We start from the raw sequence: 25,061 nt of genomic DNA, 5'->3' as shown, positions 1-25,061 counted from the left end.
AAGAAGGCCCATCTTTCTTCCAACATCCTTGTGAACTTCTACTGCTGCACCATCGAGAGACACATCCCTAACGATACCCACCCACCACTTTGTACTGCCTCTCAGGGACCTTGTTGCACTACTCCCTTATGCTACTGGACTCTGACACTGCCTTGCCAAGTATAATAAGATCTCAGTTGTTACATGTACATGTCTACCTCGGGAACCTCATTGCTGTTATACCTACATTTCAGTTGCAAATGCAATGTTGCACCTTCAATTTGCCCTCACTGCACATTTAGAATTTCACAGCATTTCGTTGTTCTGTAGTTGTACTGTTTAGTGACAATAAAGTTTAATCTAATCTATGAGCCTGTTTGAGTTCTATGTAGAATCCTCTGTGGAAAGTATTCTACATGGAACAGAAAAGTGTTGTAACTACAACCAAAAAGGTTTCTTCAAAGAATGTTATGGGGACAACTGAAAAACCCTTTTAGGTACAAGATAGTAACTTTTTCATAGAGAATAAGGCTACATACATGCTAATACGTACATTACTTAATATCATATATTATGCTTCTAATTAACCAATAAAACCAAACTCTACTAATGTGTAATGTAGTCACATTGTATATTTCATAAAATGGAATAATATATATTGTAAATACAATATTTCAAAAGTGTTCGAGACTGCCAACATATTTTGCGGCATCCTTGTTGGTATTAAGAGATTAACATGGCAATGCTTTTACTGCTTGCACATGAAAGACAATAGTTCTTTCATAACAGAGTGATTGATTTTTTACACACCAAGGAAGCACATACTGCATGGAAACACCTGGATTTCTAACCTGACTAATGAACTTCACTCTTAACTTCACACCCTTAGCACTAACCAGTTTCATAAAGCTCTTCAGTCTGGCTTCAGACCCATGCACAGTAAAGACAGCCTTAAAGAAGATTGAAAATGGCTTGCTCTTTGCTGCAGATACAAGATCCCCCACCACCCTGTTTCATCTGGTCCTAAGGGTTGTTTTCAACAAACCAATATTCTCCAGTGTCTCAAAAGGACTGTCTTAAACCACAAGCTGTCACTCTTGTGAGGCAATATCAGAGTAGTCCACCATTACCTGTGGTGTACCACTAGGACCTATTCTCTTCTTTCCCCCACTGGGCCAAATGTTCAGACAGCACAGTAACCAACTCCAATGCTATGCAGAGAATACCCCGGTGTACGAACCCTGACACAGCTCTGTGGATGTTCAACAGTCTGGAAGAGAAATGCAGAACTACTTCCTACAACTTTAAAAGACATAATCAGTACTGATAGACACCCCCCAGCACCAACTCCTTCAGGATCCACAATACCTCATTATTTCCCTTCCTCAGTCATAACATCCTGGATATGAAATGTGACCCCGCTCTCTCCTTCAACAACCACATTAGTCATTTCTACACAACCTATCGCCAGAATTGATTATGGGAAAGGAGTTATTGCCAGCTAACTCAAGAAATTAATTAAAACTAATTATTTATAGTCCTGCAAGGATTCTTACACAAACATCATCCCCACCCTTTCTGACCTCTATTGGCTAACTGTCCCTCAAATGATGTAATTGCCTTCCCTACAAATGGCACTGGACCTGTTAAACTGTCTGATCTTCTCTACCCTTATATACTCCAGACACTTTATGGTCTTATCGTCAAGGCACTCCAGACTACTTTACGTTCCCTGGACCTGGCTGTGAACAATGGGGGACCAAGCCTTTTCTTCCCACGCACCTCACATCCTGACAATCACAGGGACATATTGGCTGTTGGGTTGGTTTGAAGAACAATCTTTATTAGCTGACCTACCTTTTTTCCTAGAGTTTGATTCTTTCTTTACTTTCTTTAATTATATTATAATACTGTATTTACAGTGGATAAAGTCTTTAAAATATTTCATTATCCTTTTTATGCATTTTGAGATTATCCTTGTATAATGAAATGTGCTTTAAGTAATACATATATTTTTTGTAAAGCACAAGTGAGAGCCACACCACAGTTGTATGCCTGTTATTAAAATTGTAGAAAAGTGAGAAAACAAGGTATATTGAGACTTCTGGCAAATGCTACTGTATGCTGATCAGCAAACAAAATGAAAGCAAAGAGATTACTACCTAGTAACACGTTAATTTAAGCATGCTGTTATAATTCATCAGAATGCAATGTGAAGTGTTACCAAATGTAATTTAAGATGTTTGACACAGCAAGACTCCAATTGCAAGACTGCAATTGAACATATATTTTTCAAGTTATATACAAGTCAATATGTGGGCCACTTGGTGTCATGTAATGCAGGAAAGGGAAGTAATGGAATTTTCTTAGCTCTAATCATGCTAAGAGACTTGAAACAAATGACCCATTTGGCTAGTTATACAGTGTCTGTGGTAAATATAAAAGTTTTTCAGAGGACGTAATGTGGGAAACAGCCCTACTGAAAATTTTACGCATGATTTACACATTTGCTTTTGTAACGTTTCATGCATGGGACATTACTTGATAACCTGTTATTCAATACTTGATGAGTATAGGAACTAAAAACACCAAATTATCTATTCAGGTTTTTGTAAAATCAAGTTTGAGAAATAATGCATTATTAGCATGTCACAATTACATTTCTGTTACAAAAAATGGGTAATTGAGCATTGCAGCTATATAGTTATTTTCAACTTGTTTTCAACATGGTCATTTCCAGTGAGGTATCATCAAACATCAACTGCCCAGCAACAGCATCTAGTCTTCGGTCACATATCTTGCTTTACTTTCCTTATTGTGTGTTACCGTGTAGCATTGATTCCTTAAAAAATAAAAGAAAAATTTAAACAACAAGGATATTTATATATTCACAGCACATACACATTTGTTACTTAAAACATCAACATTCTGGGTAATGAGTCCCATAAATAAACCACACATAGGCCACAGGCACTTGATATTCATAAAGAATTCCACAAAGAGTATAAACAGCTGCAACTACTTAGGCACAACAAACAAAGAAACACATCTGCTTGTTGTCATGCTTGGTCACCCTTATTCACAAGTACGGCTACCTTTGTTTCCAACTGCTATAGCCTGCTGAGATTCCCCTTTATACAGTGTCAAATTAGGAAGTCGTACTGAGATTAAGGCTGTTTTATGGACTCCACACACAGTCAGCAGGTCCCTGCAATGCTCACTGTGGTATAGCTGAACTTCGACATGGATGAAGGACACATGGTCCCGGTTTCCTCGTCCCCGCCATCTCGTCTGCCCCGGCGGCGTTGACAGCATGATGGGCGACAGCGGGCAAAGGTGGCGAGCAACGCCTTGCGGAAACGTGTATTCATGAAACAATAGATAATGGGATTGACACATGCCGACGTGTAGCTTAACAGGTGGATGAATGAGATGGGAGCTCCTGAGAGGAGCCGGTGTGCCGAGCTGATGTGGAATGCCTTCCACGTGTTGGCCGAGTACAGAGGCATCCAGCAGACGAAGAAGAGAACAGCAGTGACAATGAGCATACGGATCACACGCTTCTTGGCCAGGAGTTTGGCTTCTGATGTGTTACTACGGGGGTGCTCGGCTGATACTTTGGGTTTAGGTGGGGCCAGGGTGGGGGCGGTGAGGGTGGAGAACTCTATGGCCGGCGGCTTCTTGGAAACCTGGATGTAGCAGCCATCATCGTCGGTTTCAGTATTGCTGGTTTTCACATTGGTGTTCACACCATTCTTCAGTGCTGTGGATTGTACATGTGTGTAAGTAGGGGTAATAGTCCACATCAAGGTAGTAAATGAACAATAATATAATGATAAAAGATGAAGTGTATAAATCCATTATCCAATCCACAGACATGTTTTTGGCTGATATAAAAACCCTTCAAATGCTTGCTCTCATCATTGCATTTGCCCAGCATAACTATTTCAAAATCGTGACACATAGCCTAAAACCCTAACATAAATTTTTTTTGCAAAAATGTTCTAGTGACAAACAAGCAAACATGGCCCATGTTCAAAAAAATCCATAGCAGCAGATGTGGTGTAAGAATCTCACCGGTACTTTCTTTGTTCAGGTCGAGCTCAAACTTCATACCACGATACAACTCTCTGGAGATTAGACCATAGGCAACGATCATAACCAACCCCGGGATGAAGAACAAGATGAAAAGCAGCAGCATGTACCTGAGAAAGGAGAGACAGAGGAAGGAAAAGAAAGAGAAAGGAGGGAGGGAAAGTAGGGAGATAAAATTAATTTGGTTTAATGAATTGGTAAATTAATTGGCAAAGAGACATAATGAGTGTGATTGAAATAGAAAGGGATAAATGGGCAAATAGGAGAGAAAGGAAGAAAATAGATGCAGGGAAAATGAGGGGGAGAAAAAAACTGAAGGCAATGAGACTTTGGCTGTTGTATTCCTGATAGAAAATATAATATTGTTACAGTGTTTGTTAACAATTCTAAATGATCTTTTAACTATTCAGATGATATCAATGTGTCCGTTTCCCAAAAAAGTTAAAATTCACTTTTGTTAGTACCCACTTGGAATATAAGGAAAGAGAGAGAGAGAGGGAGGAAGCTCACAATTCTTGTTGCGTGAAATTCTAATAGGTGCGTGGGGGTTTTCCTCTGAACAACCTTCTCAGATGTTTCCTTTTTCATCTCCCATCAACCTTTGCAGCAGGTTAGGCTCATTCATTCATTGATTCATTTATTAGTGCAGCCTCTGATCCTCAAGCTTTTGATCAGTGCCGCTACTTTGTTTGATACTGGGTCACACATTTTGGGTTGTGGAAAAAGGTGACAGGAAGCAGAGACATATAGAGAGGAAGTAAAGGTTAGAGGTTTATTTTTATTTTGTCTTTGATCCTGATTCGCTATCAACAGAGTAGATCATGGAATTGGTTATGAACAGGTGCAAAGCCTTGACATTTCCGTTTCACATTTCTTGAGGTTTTGTTATGGCATCATTAGTTGACATAATCGTAATTACACACCTTGATTCAACACAGTAGCCAATTTGGAGTAGATGAACAGAGTCCATATAACCGTCCAGCCTGGTCTCAGGACACTACGTAGACAATTTTACGTAAATTTTAGCCAGGGGATTTTGTAAGGTATATTACGTTCAGAGTTGGAATGGAGAAAAAAAAGTGGAAAATGTTTTTTTGAACTAGTGACCTTCCACATTCCAGACAGGTGCACTACCCACTGATCCAGTGAGGAATATGTAATCAGTGAGGGGGAGTGGTGTTGTCACAACATAAATATGTTTGAAGCGATTTTCTTTGTAATCCTAACCCAAACCATAACCCTAACCTTAACCCTAGTGCTGTGATACCTAACCTTAACCCAAAGCCTAACTTGAACCGTGGAGCTGTGTGACCTAACCAAACCTTAACCTAACCTTTTTTGTTTCCTAACCATAGCCCAAACCTTGTGATATCTAACCTTAACCCTAACCCCAGTGCTGTGATACCTTATGTTAACCAAGCTTTAATGATAAAATGCTTTTATAACATATTCTAGCGTGGGGCAGTGGGTAGGGTGACTGCCTTCTCATCCAAATTTTGCCGGTACGAAACACAGGTTTAACATTTTGATAAAATTTGTCTTTCATAGCATTTGTAAATATCACACGTTTGTCTGGTGTTCGTAAGATATGTTACATTTGAATAATTTTGTTATGTATCATACATGGTGCATTGTAATGTAACCTTAACTTAACGTCACATATCATACTAAATCGGGTGCCATGGATTTACGTAAAATTGTCTTACATAGTGTCCTGAAACTAGGTTGGACCATCTGTTAAAATTGTATTCTTCAAAGTTCAGTTAAGCTTCAATAGCAGTTGAAGTGAAAAATGTGTAATTAAATAATAATGGTATTAGATTGTCTGTGCTTTTTGATGACATTTGTCAACGCTGCATTCATCACTCTGCATCTCAATGTCAATCCAAGTTAGAATATAAAACCTTAGCTTCAGTCTCCAGATAATAAGGATTGTTAACAGATACATCCCCAGATGATTATTTTGATGCGCTTAAGGTGTCAAGATGTGCCTGGAAGTTTTAGCAAGATGTGATCATTAGTGGCTAGCTGGACATCACACTTAAAGAGCACATAGTACATATCTCCTTAGCAACCCTGCTTTAATTAGCTGGAGAACTCAGACTACTTCTCCTCTCAAGTGGGGTACAAAAAGAACAATTGTTTCTCGCACATCTCTCCCTATCTTCGCACTCTCAGTTCTCTCTATTTCACTCTCTCACTGTCTCCCTCCATCATGAAGGTTTTGAAAGCACAATCAAAGGAGTTTGCTAATAGAGAGCGAAATGGACTTAGAGAGAACATTATGTTAAAGGCAAAAAATATATCCCTTGCCATGAGGTGCAGAGTTTTGACAGGCCACAGTCAAAGTAAAACTACAATAAGAGTTCTGCAGATGTATACATACAGTTGCGAGAAAAGGTTTGTGAACCTGTCATCATTGAACACATTGGTCAAACATAAACAGCATAAAGTGGAAGAAGTGTGTAAACCTCTAGGACCCACAAACTTAACTCTGGACCTCAATTCAACTTTTCCATTGCATCCATCTAAACAGGGCCACCAGGTAGAACAGGGCCACCAGGTAGGGCCACCAGGTAGGTGCAATTAATGCACCCACCTGGTGTTCATGTGCAACTTCTGGAAGCAAATTGAGGAAAATGCAAAGAAGCACCCCCTATAATCCAACTTCATGTGAAAATGTTACAGACAAGATTCAAAATGAAATTTTTGGCAGAAGGGCACAAAGCTATGTTTGAAAAAGGGGAATGCCAACTCCATGTCAACTCCAAAACCTCAACTCCACCTTGAAGCATTGTTGAGGTAACATCATGGTTAGGCTGCTTTTCTGCCATCATAAATTCTACAGGTATCATGTTCTGGCACAGGAGCCTGCAGAGCCAGTGAATCCAACTCCCTATCTCCCTGACTTCATCACAGACACCTGTTTTTGCTGATTATTGCCCACAACCTGTTTTCCCTCACCACGGACCATATTTTAGTTCCAGCTTTGCCAATATTCCCTGTCTGTCTTTATATTGGATTTACTATGTGTAACGTTGTTTTGTTTTCTCTAGTCTAGCGATTTAGTTTCGGTTTTGTCATGTTTTAGTTATTTTATTAAGTCAATTCTCCCTGCGCTTGTGTCCTGCTTCCCCATTCTTCAACATTACAACAGGAGAATTTTAGGGTAGCAGTCCATCCTAAAGAATAAAAAAGGTTGGGTCATGCAACATTAAAATTACCATGTACACAAAAAATAATTTACAACGGAATGTCTCATACAGAAGGAAATGGGTATTTTGGAATGGCAAGTCAGAGTCCTGACCTCAAAACCTCCTTTTGTAAGGAGGAATTGTCCAGAATAACTCCTAACCGTTGTGCAGGTCTGTTCAGACACTACAGACAATGTTTGTTTGAGGTTAATGCTACGAAAAGAGGTTCTAATAGTAACTCAAATGTATGGTTTGATGCGTACAATTGTGATATATAGAAGTACAAATGTTTGTGTGTACTCTTATATCTATTTTTCCAATCGATGAAGATCAGACCGTGTTTTAGGAGCCAGTGTTTTGTTATCCACAGCACATGCATTAAACATCTACAAGCATCTCATGAATGTATTCAAGGTTCCAAAGTGCGTTTTTCCAGTTTCATGAAATGAATCCATATCATGTTCAAGACATGCTATGTAAAATGTAATATGTAGGTATGTATAAATAGATGCAAGCGTTATGTCATCATGTCATCATTGATCATTGGCTCTTGTGTTTATTAATCCAAAATTATGTAAATTAGCTAACATTAAATAGTGTTTTAATATTTAATGAGGACTTTTCAAATTGTAGGTATCAATAACAAAAAATGCATCACCCTCTCCAATGTAAAAAAAATATTTCCACTTGACCCTTCCTTTGTAATAAAAAGAGTTGCAACACCTTCTCTCTCTAAATTTAGAACCACAGTAAAATGATATTAGGTAGTTAAGTAGGCCCACATCACGAAACTGATATGCTATTGCTAACAGAATAGCTTCCTCCACTGAGTTGCAGACAGAAATTTAAAAAATAGAGCAGATGGGATTCCTGTTTCACTTGGAGAGGCACGTTTCTACTACATAGCATATTTATACCTAATAATAAAAATGTAGGCTACTGAACACAGCTTCTTCCAATATAGCTTCAATATTGGAGAACATCATAAAACAAGAATGAGAACATTTGCTTTCAACTGTAAGCCTAAAGAATTGCCCTGTCATCCCCTCTGTCATTCCTGCAAAAAAACAATACCCTCCACAATGCAAACATTAAAATTCCAACCCCCCACCCATTGTTTTCTGGATATTCTTCAACAATTTTATATTAAGTTTTAAATACAATGTCAATGTTTTACATTTCCTTTCAAGTATATAAATATTTTTGATTTCCTGGGCGGACTTCAATCAGAAATAACATAAAACATAAATACAAAATGACACTTTTATATGTCAAATGAACTAAGACTCTCAAAACTAGATACATGGGCCAAAATGTTACAATTATAGTATGCACCATAAAAGGCAAGTAAACACATTGTCAAAGCATGCACTGTATTGTTTTTCACTAAAACGATCTGATCAAAGAGGTGACCAAAGAGATCAAATATACAGAGAATAAATACAACAATAATTAACTGTGGTATAGCATTCTAACTTACCAGTTGTCATACTTGAATATTCTTACTATTGACGCCACAGCTGAAGTACTGATATTGGATTGGACCTAATGTCCAGCCTCTCTCGTGGAAAGGCGAAGAATGACAATAAGGTCAATAATTCAGGAGCATATCAAACATATCTTTGTCTTCCCTTCTGAGCTACTCCACTAGCACACATATGAAGTGCTCTTCCTCCATGGGCCCCTCTACGGTGTTTTGCAAAATAATTAAAATCCCTTACCAATTATCTTTTTATATTTTGTAATTTTACTGAATTACGAATTCCATTGCAAGGCACTTTACCACCCCTTTATCCTTGCCCTTGTTACATTATTCCAGATGTCTGTGGTGTCGACCTGGATTGGTAGGAAGGAGTTGATCGTGCTGTTAATACTACCTGTTGTATCACATCTGTAATGATCTAACTCATTTAATTGTGAACGGTCTTTGACATTGTTGCAAATACAAAATGACTTATATCACACACAAATTAAAGCAAATTGCTAATTGAACAGTTGTTCTATGTGTAGTAGAGTTTCGCATTTGATTTCGACCTTTGAGTCATTTGTGGAGTGTTGGATTTTGCAAAATATGTGCATTGCATTTGCATTAAGTGTGAAATCATTAAGAAATGTCATTCTGTTTTTTTAAACTGGGAAAATTCAGTAAATGCTTTCCTCATATCAACAACGATTTATAGTGGAGAAGGAGAACTTCGTGGGGATGGAGAACTGACCCAATCCCCAGCACAATAGTATAGCAGCGTGAGACCTTGGAACTGAGACGGGGGGGGTCCGGCAACACTGTGGCCCTACCCGGGGGAGGCCCCGGACAGGGCCCAACAGGCAGGAAATCAATCCATCCACATTGCCAGGCATCAACCAAAGGGACACACACCAACCGCAACCACCCTGAATGAGGGCCGAGTATTGCCAGCAGAGTACAGCCCAATTGCACAAGTGCGCAACAGAGAGACAACAACAAGCCAGTGACTCTTCCCCTGAAAGGCATTGGAGGGAGGGCATCCCAGTGGCTACAAGAGCCCACCTGGCAAGACAGCAAGGGTGGACAGTATCAAGCCTACTGGTCACCTTCACGCCCCCGGGCCAGGCTACACCTAATTATAAACCGTGCTGTAGAGATGAGTTTTTAGTAGACACTTGAAAGTTTGCACTGAGTTTGCATTTCTAACCTTAATTGGCAGATAATTCCACAGTAGTGGAGCTATGAGAAAAGGCCATGCTTCACAGTGGGGATGGTATTCTGTTCACCACAGTATAGACCTTGTTGACACCTCTCCAAACTTAACGTTTATGGTTGGGACCATAAAGCTCCATTTTGGTCTTGTCACTCCAAATTGCAATGTGCCAGAAGCTGTGAGGCTTGACAAGGTGTTGTTAGGTATAGTGGAAACAGGCGTTTGTGGCATTAGGGCAGTAAATGCTTCTTTCTGGCGACTCGCCCATGCAGCTCATTTTTGTTCAAGTATTGTCGTATTGTGCTCCTTGAGCACCATCTTTTTCCAGGGCAACCTGTATTTCTCCTGAGGTTACCTGTGAGTTTTTCTTTGTATCCCGAACAATTCTTCTGGCAGTTTTGGCAGAAATCGTTCTTGGTCTACCTGACCTTGGCTTGGTATCAAGAGATCCCTGAATTTTCCACTCCTTAATAAGTGATTGCAAGGCTTTGGATATCTTTTCATATCCTTTTCCATCTTTATAAAGTTCCATTACCTTGTTACGCAGTTCTTTTGACAGGTCTTTTCTGTTCTCCATGGCTCAGTGTCTAGCCTGCTCCGCACATCTGCGTGAGAGCTAAAAAACTCATTGACTATTTATGCCCAGACACTAATTGCAATTTAAAAAGACACTGGTGTGGGAAATTCACCTTTAATTGCCATTTTCACCTGTGTGTGTCACCTTGTGTGTCAGTAACAAGGCCAAACATTCAAAGGTATGTAAACTTTTGATCAGGGCCATTTGGGTAATTTCTGTTATCATTATGATTTAAAAAGGAAACAACTATGGAATAAGAAATGGCTTCACATGATCACTATCCTTAAATAAAAGTTTTTCAGTCATATTTCCCAAATCAATGCCAAAATTTCATAATTTCTGCCATAGTATGCAAACTTATGATTACAATTGTAGCAATCCAGCCTAAAGGTCCTTTTATGGATTGCACACACACAAGCTCGCAGTGGCCCCTATCAGCTGATGACCAAATGCAAGTACTAGACAAACTGGAGCACTTCAGTAGCCAAGACCAGCCAGCAACAAGCATTAACAAAAGTATGTTTGGATCCTACGTCTGCCGGGTTCATTGATGCTTTTGCAGAATTTGATGCTACAATGACTGAACACATTGGCACAAGTACTCTATTTACAACTGTCAAACACAATGCAATCTCTTTAGATCCGCGTCTCATATGTACTCAAATGCATACTACTGTCCTGTCAATATGTGAACGCATACGTATTTCTGACACTGCTAGCATGGACCTGGAGGGGGCGCTGCTGGTGTGGACCTGACCGAGACCCTTGACCCAACCTTTTTACACATTTTCCCTCAATCCCTACCAAAACAAACTCACCCTCTTGTCTGTTTATGTGACCCTCTTGTTTATGTTGTGTTTGGAAAATACAACTTCCGTATTAAGGTTACTATAGCAGCGTACATCTACTGTGTTCTAAATCATTAAAAAATATATGTTTCAGGAATGACAAAGAAAATATTGTGCTTTTTAATAAATGTGACTAAATAATAATAAATGAATGTGTTAAGAAACGTCGTAGGCCTATATAATCAAGTGGACAAAGTCCTAGTTTAGTCAGAATAACTAGGAAAACGTTGGGCAAAAGGAATACAATTTATTGACTTGGGGGTTGGATAACTGACACATTACCCACATGCCATTGTGTCACAATATGACATTACTCCGTGAGGTCATATAGTCAAACACCATTTACAATTACATAAGTCAGAACAATGCAGATGCGATACAAGAAGTAAGGCATTAAGGCCATCTCCTAGCTTTCCAGATGGATAACACAAACATATCCAGCAATTGGCAAGCATAGCACGCTATGTCAGTAATAAGGTTGTTAATTGCAAGAGGTTCCTTCGGTTTATCATTGAGAGCTCAGAGAGAAACACTGAGGTGATCACTGTGGTTGCTGTTAGCAACTATCTGCAAATACAACCCAGTAGCCAAACTCATCTGCCAGAGTTATGATAAGGCAAGCTGCATGAGTGGGCAGCAAGTTGTGGTTCAGACGCTTAAAAACCCACGGTCAACATATAATATGTAGTTATTACTCTGTCTACAAAATAATTGTAGTTTTCTCATTGGACAAAAAAAAAGAAGTTTTTTCTGCATTTACAATGACCCTAAAAAAAGAAACAAGTTATAAAGACATGTTGGTTACAAATGAATCATTCCATCAAGTATTTCCAAATGCAGTTGTTTGTATCTGGCCAAGAGTGCTAATCGGGAGATACAATGACAAACTGCTTGACAGTCAAGAGCAAAGATGTCACGACTGCAAAGATTTAGCAGATTTACTTTTTTGGTCTTACTTTAAACATTAGGTGAACATTTAGCAGTGTGGATAAACTAGGGGTAGGTTTTAAATCAAGGCCATAATAATTACTTTGTGACTGTCAAAGTTTAATACTAACGTCACGTGGAGATAAGAGGAAATTGGAAAACTTATTTGGTGAAACCAGTTATGGTTAGTGGTAATTTGCAGTCTTTCTATTAGTCACCATGCAGAGAAATATATTGTAGATTCTGAGCTCCTTCTATGCTGACAATCTAACATATCAAATTGTACTGATCCCCCCTCCACACATACATATTCTGTACTTTTTCTTGGCTCATACAAAAGTTGCTAGAGTCTTGATATTGGATCTGTGTCACTTCAAGTGGTCTCAAACACATTTCTACCAGATTTTAGGCAAACAACACGCAATATAGGTGGTAATATGAGTTATTTCTATGGCTTTCTCAATGATTTACTCATGCACTGCTACTGCAGAGAGGCTGTAGGGAAACCCCTTTGAGAATGTCCATCTTCCTTTAATTGCTCTGCTCCTCAGTCTCTCAGTTTTTTATGAACAAATTGAAGAACAGTCCTCTGTGGTGAAATTATACAAAAAGAATGCTTGCCTTTCACTGCAAATGCACACAGTTGGACACTGGACCTTTATTCAAGCTATATTATTAACCCTAAACCCAGTGTTTAATAAAGTGTTGGTCTTAGTTTGGAATTACTTTCTAAATCTGCTTTGCAGGCCCTGAGGTGATATAGACTATTCTTCCTCAAAATATAATGGCTTTGCCTTAGATGTGTTCTAAGTGCTTCAATTTTTTTGGCTGTGCAAATAACATTTAGTTAGGGGAAGAGTGGGGTTTTGGGTCAAATGTAATATCAGTATAATATGATAGTAACATGAAATTTTCAGTGTACCTGTAAATAAATAAAGAAACAATTAATGGATATATATATATATATATATATATATATATATATATATATATATATATATATATACTCATGGAAATCTGAATAAATTAAACAGAACAAGTAAAATATACTTTTTGGTACAAGAGACAGGCAAGCTATGCTATGCTTCCGTTGATGATTACTTCAGTTTGAAGAACTGACTAATTCATACTATTGACCATTTTCGGTTAAGTTCCAGTTATACGGTCAGAAGCTCACTCACCATGTCTGTTCTATCTCACCGCTAGGCCAGTCTAAGCGACACATGTGTCCCTTGGTTCGATCCGGTTTGTGGAAAGCCTTGAGGTGGCTGAAGACTGGATACGGCACCATGATGACCAGGGATAATGCCCAGGTTGCGGCAATGACCCGGTAGGCATGGGAACGGGTCTGCCAAGCCCGCGACTTCAGCGGGTTGCAGATTGCGCTGTATCTTTCGATTGCTATGGCAACGAGGCTGAAGGTGGATATGCTGACGGAGAGCCCTAAGAAATGCAAGGAAAAGCAAATTATTAGCAGGTCCTGTGTGGTTTACTTGTAGGGCAGTGATTCTCAGAACTCTCCCGGGGACCCCAAGCTATGTATCTGAGATAATATCTAATGCAGGGAATGGGGGTTCCCAGGAGATTTAAAAAAAAAAACATTTCTGTAGGGCATGGTGCCTGGAACAAAAGGGTTCTTGGTTTGATTCAGATTTTTGTTTTTGTCTTATAACCCTAGATAATATATATTTTTTTTTTTGAATGGGAGAAGGTTATGTGGTCTGATGAGACAAACATTTAGCTTTTTAGTCTAAACTCTACTCGCCGTGTTTGGAGGAAGGAGAAGGATGAGTACATCCCCAAGAACACCATCCCAACCGTGAAGCATGGAGGTGGAAACATCATTCTTTGGGGATGCTTATCTGCAAAAGGGACAGGACGACTGCACCATACTGAGGGGAGGATGGATGGGGCCATGTATCGCAAGATCTCAGTAAGAGCATTGAAGATGGGTCGTGACTGGGTCTTACAGCATGACAACGACCCAAAACACACAGCCAGGGCAACTAAGGAGTGGCTCCGTAAGAAGTCTCTCCAGGTCCTGAAGTGGCCTAGCCAGTCTCCAGACCTGAACCCAATAGAAAATCTTTGGAGGGAGCTGAAAGTCTGTATTGCCCAGCAATAGCCCTGAAACCTGAAGGATCTGGAGAAGGTCTGTATGGAGGAGTGGGCCAAAATCCCTACTGCAGTGTGTGCAAACTTGGTCAAGAACTACAGGAAACGAATGATCTCTGTAATTGAAAACAAAGGATTCTGTACCAAATATTAAGTTCTGCTTTTCTGATGAATCGAATATTTATGTCATGCAATAAAATTCAAATTAATTACTTAAAAATCATACAATGTGATTTTATGGATTTTTGCTTTAGATTCCGTCACTCACAGTTGAAGAGGACCTATGATTACAGACTTCTACATGCTTTGTAAGTGGGAAAACGGCAGTTTATCAAATACTTGTTCTCCCCACTGTATGTAATTATAAAACATTTCTTGAAGTGCAGTTACAAAAACCATCAACTATTTAGAGGAGAGTGTGTCAATCAGACCTTCATGGTTGCATTGCTGCAAAGAAAACATTACTGAAGGACACCTATAAGAAGAGGCTTCGGCCAAGAAACATACAAAATGGACATTAGTCCTTTGGAAATCTGTCCAAATTTGAGAAATGTTTTTGTGAGACACATAGTGGGTACATTCAATCTCCATTTGAATTGTTCCGACCGTGAAGCAAGGTGGAGGAGGTGTGATGGTGTGGGATTGCTTTCCTGTGACACTGTCAGTGATTTATTTATAATTCAAGAATTCACTCAGCATGGCTATCACAGCATTCTGCAGGAATACATCATCACATCTGGTTTGCGCTTAGTAGGACTATTGTTTGTTTTACAACTGGACAGTGACCCAAACACACCTCGAGGCTGTGTAAAGGCTGCTTGACCCAAAAGGAGAATGATGGTGTTGCATCAGATTACTTGGCCTCCACAAACACCTGACCTCAACTGAACTGAGATGGTTTGGGGTGAGTTGGACAGCCCTAGTGAAGGAAAAGCAGCCAACATGTGACCAGTTTGTGGGAACTCCTTCAAGAGTGTTGGAATTGGATACCATGTGACTTCTTGGTTGAGAGAATGCCAAGAATGTGCAAAGCTGTCATTAAAGCAAAGGGTTGGTACGTTGAAGAATATAATATCTAAATGTATTGTGATTTGTTTAAGATATACATATATAGTACAAGTACACACACACACACACACACGTATATATATATATATATATATATATATATATATATATATATATATATATATATATATATATATATATATATATATATATATCATGTATACACATACATTTAACATTCACGTATATATAAGCAACCTGATGCTCACTGTATCCCTCTGCCAGTAAAGCCAGAATTGAACCCTTCTTTTCCTCACTCAAAAGCCTTTCTTTTCAACTATTTTGTCATGCTGAATAGTTATTTTTTCATTCAAATAACCTTTGAGGTACTACTTGCACTATTTTTGCAATCCAGCTGGTCCTATTACAAGAGGATTGTGATGACCACAGCAGTGGTTTTTATATATTTCCTCATTAAATTAGATTTGGTTCAGGTAATCACCTAATCAGTACCTCATTAAATAAAATGAGGTGTGCCTGTGTTGGAATTTAACAGACAGTGGAATGGAATGGCTGCCATACATACACAGAAAACTTAGGAGTAGTCTCTTAATTTTTTCCAGAGCTGTATACACACACACACACACACACATGCCGCTTGAAAGTAGGTGAACCCTAATAGGATGGTCATTATTTTTGTATAAAATATTATAGTAAATTCATGAAGTCCTTCTCTAATCCCCTATTTGTAATAAACATATTCCACATAAAGGACACAAACAAGCCATATTATATATTTTCATTGTTCATTCAAAATAAATGGTTCATGTAAACCCCTTCAATCAGTAGATTATGGCATTTCCATTTGCAGCAACTAACTTGGAGTAAACATATCCTTTATCCATTAATCAGTTTCTGACGTCTTTTTTGAGGGATTTGTGAGTGATTGGCTGTTCTTTACACAACACAACCAACTGAGAGAGGTTTGAGGGGTGTCTGGCATTCTACTCCCTATTTCTGGTCCTGCCACAGCATCTCGATTGAATTAAGGTGAGGATTGTTGTATAACCTTCCCAGAGGTAGTGCTCTCACTACACCCTTCTTAATGTCCCTTGAGAACTCCTTTCCACTCTGCATGGTGTGTTTTGAGTCCTTAAGATTAATCCTTTGTTTGGTTAATTTGGTATGCAATTATTTACCCACCTGATTCTACTTACCTGATTTATCAAACTAATGCAACTAACCACTGTTCACTTGTTTTTACACTGGCCCTAATTCCTTTTTATTTAGTCTTTCAACTGGTCACACTAAACCTGTCAGATAAAAATGTTTTTGACTGAATAAAGATTTTATGGTGATCACTAAAAAAATCTAGGATTGCTCAAGGGCACAACATACCTTCAAGCAGCACTGTATATATGGACACACAGTGACATGCAAAATAATGAAGACCCCCTCTTATTAATGTATATTGAATTACAAATAGTACATTTACATTTTGTTACGTTTATTCTTTTTTAAAATACCTTAATATGTTGCTTGCATAAGTATCTAACCCCTGTGTTGTGGAAGCTCCATGTTTAAACAGATAAAAGGCATTGACCTAATATTGACACAGTTACCTGACCTGTGTACTATTGGAGTATCTGTCATATTTTCTGGAGGACAACCCCACAGTTGAAGTTTCAATTGTGGGGTTTCAAGACTAAAGAGCCCTCTATAGATGTTAGAGATAATGTAATACAAATGCATAGATTAGGAGAAGGATGTTTCAGTAATATCCAATAGTTGGGAAATCCCAGTGAGCACTGCTGGATCAGTAATCAGGAACTGAAAGCTGCATCATACCACATGGGAACTGCCAAAAAGGTTGTTCATCTAAACTCAGCGCTCAAAAAGGAGATAGGTGAGAGAAACCACAGAGTCCAACAATAACTTTGAAAGGATCTGAGTTCAGTGGCTGGGTATTGTTAAGTTCCACTTTACCCTGAACGGTTTATACACAGAATAAAGAATGAACACAGTCGTTTGATCCCTTTCAGAAGCAAGTTTAAATGGTGTTCTCACAGTTTGCGATGATGGTCAGAAGCACCCAGATTTGCTTACAATAATCATACTTATATTTTCATTTACAACACAAACGTCATTAAAAGATTTCTCATTCTCTGACAAAAGACACATTCAATGTCTTCTGGAACAAGGAGGCAGTCTCCTGGCTACTTGGGCCTGTCCTTCAGTCTACATACATGTAAACAGGGATGACAAGACTGCGGCTGCGCACCTTCCTATCACCTTCAGCCTGTAATGTCTACATTGTGACTACCGCATGTCCAAACATTTAAGAACATCCACATTCTAGATGACTCATTAGCCAGTCAAAACATGAACATAGAATTACTCTACACTCTAAATGATTACAACAGCATCGATTACACTCGTAATATACTGTACATAGTGCTAATCACAAAATGTTCAATTTAACCTTAAGTCTATTGTAGGCACAGTGTCCAAAGAAAGAGATTGGTGCTGAGAAGCTCTTATGAATTCTACTCAGAATCAGTGGAGTAATAGTGGACGAGTCAACTATATCAAGAGTTCTGCATAACACTAGCCTGTATTGGAGCTTGACAATCTGTTACTCAAAAAGTACCATCTTAAAGCATGAGAGTGACACAGCTTCCATGTAGGACAAGGTTTTGTGGAAAGATGAGTCTAAGAAAAATGCTTTTTGGGGCCAAAACTCAATGTGCTACGTGTAGTGAAAAATGAACACTACCTTAACCAACACCATTGTTATGAAGAAGTATGATGGAAGCAGCTTTATGCTGTAACAATGCTTGTCATCAGCAGGAAATGGGCATCTTGTTAAAATTGAAAGAAGAATGGATACAGCAAAATACACAAAACTACTGTAAGAGAATCTGCTTCTATGTGCAAAATTCACCTTTCAGCAAAACAATGAGAGCAAAAATAAGGCCAAATTAAATTGGAGGGGGTCAAGAACAAAAAGCTGAATGTCTTACATAACCCAGTCAAAGTCCAAATCCAATTGAGAAAATGGTTTACTATTTTAAAATCCAACTTACCTAAACATCCTGGACCAGTTGTAAATCAGTAAAAATAGAAAATTGGTCCGAATATTTTCGCAAGGCACCATCCCCAATCCACTGGGAAATGTTATGATAATGCAGGGTTTAATTATAAATTGCCAATTTCAGGAAAAGAACATGGGTAAAAATATATCTAGAAAAAAAATTATCAGACCTGAGTATTTGATCACTTCCAGTCTGGAGTGCCAGATGTGCAGGGATTTGCACCTTTTGGAGAATTCCTGTTTTTGGCATTGCAAAAGCCAAGCTCAGTGTAGCTCTAACTATTAAATGACTATAATATAAAATGTTATACAGTATTTCTAAGAAAATCATAACGTGTGACAAAGCAGTACACACCCTTCATGTATTTGAGCAGGCTTACTCTCTCAAACAGATGCCCATAGGCCACCACAAAAGTAAATAAAGGTGAAGTCTGTTTACATTGTTATTAAGTCAAGATATGAAGTCCATTACATTTCAGACACATAGACTCACACTAAATCACACCATTGTCCTGGGTCCTGCTCTGTAATAGATCTCTATGATCTCTATAATTCCCAAATTCACCATTGAAGTTGGACTCAAACTCGAGTGAAAACCCTAAATTAAAATATAGTATATGTATGGTATGAAATCTAACTGAAGGAGTGTGCTCAGTTCGTCTGCTGTCTGACAAGGAGTCAGCAGTGAAGACAAATAGTATTAATAAAGGCATTTGTGCACTACACCGACAGCGATTACCCACACCCTTAGATTCCCTGAAATAAATTCCACCCACTAATTCTGCCTTCTCAGAAAAGAAAAAATGAACATGAATGCATGACCCACCACCAGTACAAAGAATACACTATTCCATGTTTCTACTCACATAAATGCATTGTGGTTGTGCATTTGTATGATGCTTGGATTCACAGAGGCATTCATTTCATAGGCTACCTGTTTTAAGACAGATCCTATACAGTTTTCAACGTTTGTCTTGGCCCAGAGGAAGTCAGTCTTCAATCCCGGCGACCATTACGGGCAAGTCCTACAGCTTGCTTGGATTTTGTGAATTTTGTGGATTAACGTTTGCAGTAAATCAGGGACACACATACTCTCTTTCTCACACACACACACACACACACATAAAAAAAACACACACAAGAAATTAGCAAATATGACTCCCTTGAGGTTTGAAAACCTCAGCTGTATTGTTAGTCACACCATGTTTCCATAAGCACTAAACTTGACAAACTGTTCTCTTAATGCTTAGATAATAGAACTCCAATACTCAACCCATTTGAAGTGTAGGCTGTAAAGCTATGTGCTCAATACTTACATGACATTGCGTCAGCATAGACTAGAATACTATCCTTTTAAAATCTTAGGGAACTAATTTACGTGTCTGACCACATTCAAGGTGACACATAATTGGCCTTAATATCTTAGCAAAATGTAATTATTAGTAGAAGCTTAAGCCTATTCAGTGGCTCTCAAAAGTATTCACCCCCTTGGAATGTTCTACATTTTATTGAGTCAAAACCTGAAGGCAAAATGTATTAAATCAGTAGTTTTTGACACTGATTCACAAAATCAAAGTGGAAATTAAAATAAAATTGTTCTAAAATAATTACATATATAAAACAGAAAATAATTGATTGCATAATATAGTTATTTATTGTAGAATTGAGCTTTTTGGGCCTTAATGCTAAGCGTTATGTTTGCTGCAAGCCTATCACCGCACATCATCCTGACAACACCTTCCCTATCACGAAGCATGGTGGTGGCAGCATCCCGCTTTGGTTATGCTTTTATCTGTTACGACCTGGAAAGCTTGTGAAGAAGGCAAAATGGATGCAGTACAGTAAATCCTGGATGAAAACCTTCATAGGTCTTGTAGAGACCAAAACAATGACCCCAAACATAAAGGCAAAGCCACCCTGGAGTGGCTTAAAAACAAAAATGTAAATTGAGAACATATGAAAAGAAAATTAAAATAACATAAAAGTGTCAGAAACTCATGTAGCAAATATGATACAATTGGCAGTTTTCAAAATTCTTCAACAAGTTAATTTTGGTACTGCCCTTTAACAGATGTTTAATATTAATGTACTAAGTATGTACAAGTCATAATTCCCCAGGAAAATTGAGTTTATATATGGGTGTGGTTAATACTCAGGTTTGTATACACACAAAGCTATAAAATTAATGGTGCGGTTTATACACAGTGCGGGTAACAAACCAGGAATTGCAGTGTTTTAAATCTCCATCTTTACAGCAACGTTAACATCACTTTGCTGCAATCCTGGGTTCAAATAGGATTCACCGAACTCATTTGAATCAATCCCAGATTTGCTAAAGAAATTTTGGCACTCAATCAAGCACTGTCATTTTGGCACTCAATCAAGCTCAAGCATATGATTTGAAATATTATTTAAATCCAAGTCTGGTCTTTGTTTGCTGATGTGTATGTCCAAGAGCTAAGAGCTCACTAATGATCTCTCTAGGAGGGCAGGCAGTAAGAAAAGAATTACACTTGTTAAATGAAGAATGTTTTCCAAGTCAGTGGCTTCCCTCCATCACTCTAATTTATCCCAGGTAGCCTTTAAGTGTTCTATAAACTGTCACTAGTGCATTGCAATCTGGAGCAGGTGGTATCAAGCCAAAAAAAAGTTGAAAGACCATAAAATCCATCATTCAATGCAATATATTACTTGTTCACGAAGAGATGTTATCTCCTAAAATCCCTTTCTGGTCTGCAATTAAATCCCCTATGGTGATGCTAAGGAAAAATCCTAGTCCTAATATTTACATCCTGTTCGTGGAAATACTGCAAATAGAGTACAATGCCATATGGCTTATGTTTTGGCAAATAATTCTGAGCTCTGAGTTCTCTCTTGGGGAGAGTGGTGTAGTAGTGTAGGTTTAACTATTAAAGTGTGAAGTCTGTATGAGTAAGCAAGCGAATGAGAGAGAGAGCGGCAGAGAGAGCAGCAGAGCGAGTTTGAGGGTGAGTGGAGGCATACTTTCCATACTAATATTCCTGGGAGATTGATGGTTACTGTGGTAAAGGAGGCAAATGAAATGGAGGACAATGAGAAGGACACGTAACAGGAAAAAGAAAGAAAGGAGTGGGTTTGTAATCCATATCTATATTTTCTTGGAGGATGCATGATTCACATATCTATAGATAAGAATCAGTACATTAGGTAATTAACAATAAATACATAAACAGAAAGTCAATGTGGTGTAAATCATCATCCTCCTTTGGCCAGTCAATTGGATTGATGGTGTGTCCTATTGTGCTGGCATTGATGGCCAAATTTGCTGGACCCAGGCACAAAATCAATATGTGAAGAAAGAAAGTCACAACGGCCCTGCGCATTGATTGCTTTTGGCTGATGAAACTCTATTGCCCGTGGCTTTTTCTTGTCCGCCTCAGAGTGATGTGGCTGACTGTAGATTAATTATAGGGAACGAGATCACAAGACAGATCACACGGATAGAGAAGGCAGATATGCAGTTTTATCTGACGTGACCAAAATGATGAACAGTCTATGTGGATTCCAAGTGCACTTACATAAGTGGTATGGTTAAAACAAATTTCACTTCTGATGAATTTAATGTGTTTGACTCAAATCAATCGACCAAACATAAAGGGTAAATGTTGACTACTGCTATTATTTTGATTTGTTATAATGCTAATTACCAGTGGCCTGACTACATCCTCATGGGCCCTTGTGTCAGAACTTTATGTGGGCCCCCTATACATGACATTGTTACTAAATTGCACAGTGTGAACAATTTTAGACAAGTTGCAGCAAGAGTGACAAATATCTAGGGAGACAGCATGCAGGACCTTGTCTGGAAAAATCTAGGGAGACCAGCATACAGAACACTGCAAGTATATATGTACAGTAGGTCAGTTTTCAGGAACCTGTGTGCAAATATCTAGATTTCTAAGCATGGAGGAAGGAGGTTATTAAGTGTCATGTGTGGCTCAGTTGGTAGAGCATGGCATGGTTGCACAAAAAAAAGTTAAATAGTTAAAAAAAAAAACATTGCTACATCAGATTTCACAAACTTTTTATTATAGTTCACAAACATATTAATGCATTCTTAACTTTGATCAACACTCAGAGACAACTACATCTCTGAGAACCCTTGGAACTGTGATTCAGGTATGCTTATGTTCCTTTGCTCCCTCTGGATTGGCCTTGTTAACAGTGTGTCAATTCAAAATTCTGTAATACAGAAAACACCGCCCTCGGACCACCGTTCAGCCCAGATCAACCCTACTAGTGGCACTGGCGGGTGGCAATAAGAGACGAGGTTGTCAGTGTAATAAAAACATGAAATGCAATATTTAAATGCCCTGGACTTCTGCCTTGTGAAACAGATGACAATCTTGAAGAATGAATGTACATTTGGAATATAATCCCTGATATTTAAGTTTGATGGCTAGCTAGCCAGTTAGATAAATTGTTCTGGCAGCTAAAACGATGAAAAATGTGGTAGAGGTTCATCTCACTTGTCAAGGAATCTATCCCAATAAGAAGTGCAAAAACATGAACTTCTTTATTGACAAGACATTGGATACAGTTATACTAGGGCACAACACTTGATCATCATAAATCTGTCTCCAAAAACATTATCATATAAGTTAACTTTGGGAGAGAATTCTGTAGTGAAAACATGACAGAAGCTGTCCTTACTCTAACTCAAACTCTCACCCTAATGCTACACTGTGAATAGCCAAGTCTCTTCTTTAATTAGTTTAACCTACAGTGGGGAGAACAAGTATTTGATACACTGCCGATTTTGCAGGTTTTCCTACTTACAAAGCATGTAGAAGTCTGTAATTTTTATCATACTTATGTCATGCAGTAAAATGCAAATGAATTACTTAAAAATCATACAATGTGATTTTCTGGATTTTTGTTTTAGATTCCATCACTCACAGTTGAAGAGTACCTACGATACTCTTCAACTGCTTTTGTAAGTGCTTTGTAAGTGGGAAAACCTGCAAAATCTTCAGTGTATCAAATACTTGTTCTCCCCACTGTAGTTATGTATTTGCTTTTCATTTGTTCAGGTCAGTACAAATTATGAATGCGTTATGGTAGCGTACTGGCTGCATAGAGTGGTGGTAGAAATGAAATAGTGTGAGATTGATTGTTTAAATTTGCAGATTGAGCAAATGGCTTTCAAGTTGCCGATTTGTTGTTGTTTTTGCCTAGACTAGGATGGGTACATATGAAGCAAGCGTCCCCAGACCTTCTGCGAATATCAGCGGAAGTGTCTGGGAACAAGATTAGAAGTTGCTAAAGCTGAATGGGACCATTACAACAGCATTTGGTTCAAGATATATTTATGACCTTACCAGAAGATAGACTACCATAAATTATCAATCTCATAATAATATAATACTGCTTCACAGAAGTGACAATGGCTTTAAAACTGGACGCAAATGTGACAGAGGAAGAAAGCAGAGAGAGAAAAGTTACTACACTCTTGGGGGGTCCACCAAAATTGAAAGGGGGTCTCCAGAGATACTATATAATCTTATTGCATGAGATAATAGTAACATGAATGATAGCAATTTGCATTAAATTCTTTGGTTATAATGACAACATAAAAATAAATAACTATCTCTACCATTTCTGCCGGACTGCGTAAGCGGAGCCGGCCTAGAAGAGCGAATGTCTCTTACTTACTGACTGACTGAGTGAGTGAGTCCATTCCTGACTGACTGGCTGACTACCCCTAGTTAAATAGCTTAGTGGTTAGAGTGCGTAATAGCGTCTAGCGACATATTACTGGCTAATACGTTTTTAAAACGGCCTGTGGCAAAAGTCATGCAGTTCATATACTATTTGTGGTGGAGGTAAACTTAATAAGAAACGTTACTCAGTTTAACACTAGTTTATGGTGTCTAACAAAATATTCAAACTTGGTGTGATGTTAATGAGTGAAAATAATATAATGCGAAGAGGATATACTAATGCCTGCATGTGTGCAGTTCGGTGCTGCATGTGTGCAGTTCGGTGGCGTGGTGGTTAACGACAATGCCTTCACGTGGGCGACCCTGATTCGGTTCTCAAAAGGACAGCCACGATTAACACATTTTATTGCGGGCCGGCTGAACTAGGCTTGTCTTGTTTCCTGTTTAACAAAACACCTGTGTATGTTTTCATATAAATATGTGTGTATCATTACAATCAAGTATGAATTATCAGCATTAATGATTGCAACTATTAATGACAGCATTAATGAGTCCAATTATCAGTTATAAACATGTACTGTCTGGCATGAACAATTTTTCTCTGCAAACAGTTGTTGGTCAGAGCACTTAACTGGAGGATTGTCATGATGTAGTAGAAATCTGCTGCAAACCGTTCGACTGAACAATACAGTTGAATCAATAAAAAGTTATTGTTAATCTATAATCTAAAAAGTAATTCCAAAAGAATGAATCGTTCGCAAGCTGCATATGAATAGTGACAGCAGAGCTGCCGTGATTGCTGGCTGAGTTATAAAATATATTTCTGATCGTCTAAACAGTTAAT

The 25,061-nt window shown here is 38.5% G+C and overlaps 1 protein-coding gene across 4 annotated transcripts in view; it reads right to left on the bottom strand.

Annotated features, from left to right (window-relative positions):
* Positions 1–218: 218 nt before the first annotated feature.
* si:dkey-1h24.2 (7tmA_CCK-BR domain-containing protein) overlaps positions 219–25,061 on the bottom strand; it is a 50,874-nt gene continuing 26,031 nt past the window's right edge. For 2 of the 4 annotated variants that reach the window (XM_020044387.3, XM_020044386.3), the window contains 4 exons: positions 13,480–13,741; positions 4,057–4,184; positions 3,201–3,742; positions 219–2,821 (listed from right to left, as the gene is read on the bottom strand). In XM_020044387.3, coding sequence (XP_019899946.1) covers positions 2,792–2,821; positions 3,201–3,742; positions 4,057–4,184; positions 13,480–13,741 — 962 coding nt within the window. In that variant the 3' untranslated portion in view covers positions 219–2,791. The other 2 variants (XR_002196314.3, XM_029116478.2) reach the window with 2 other exon arrangements.

This window comes from Esox lucius, chromosome 22 (assembly GCF_011004845.1).
Source record: "Esox lucius isolate fEsoLuc1 chromosome 22, fEsoLuc1.pri, whole genome shotgun sequence".
Taxonomy (NCBI): Eukaryota; Metazoa; Chordata; class Actinopteri; order Esociformes; family Esocidae; genus Esox; species Esox lucius.
Note: the sequence above shows the minus strand (reverse complement) of the source record. Positions and strands in the feature narration are given on the sequence as shown.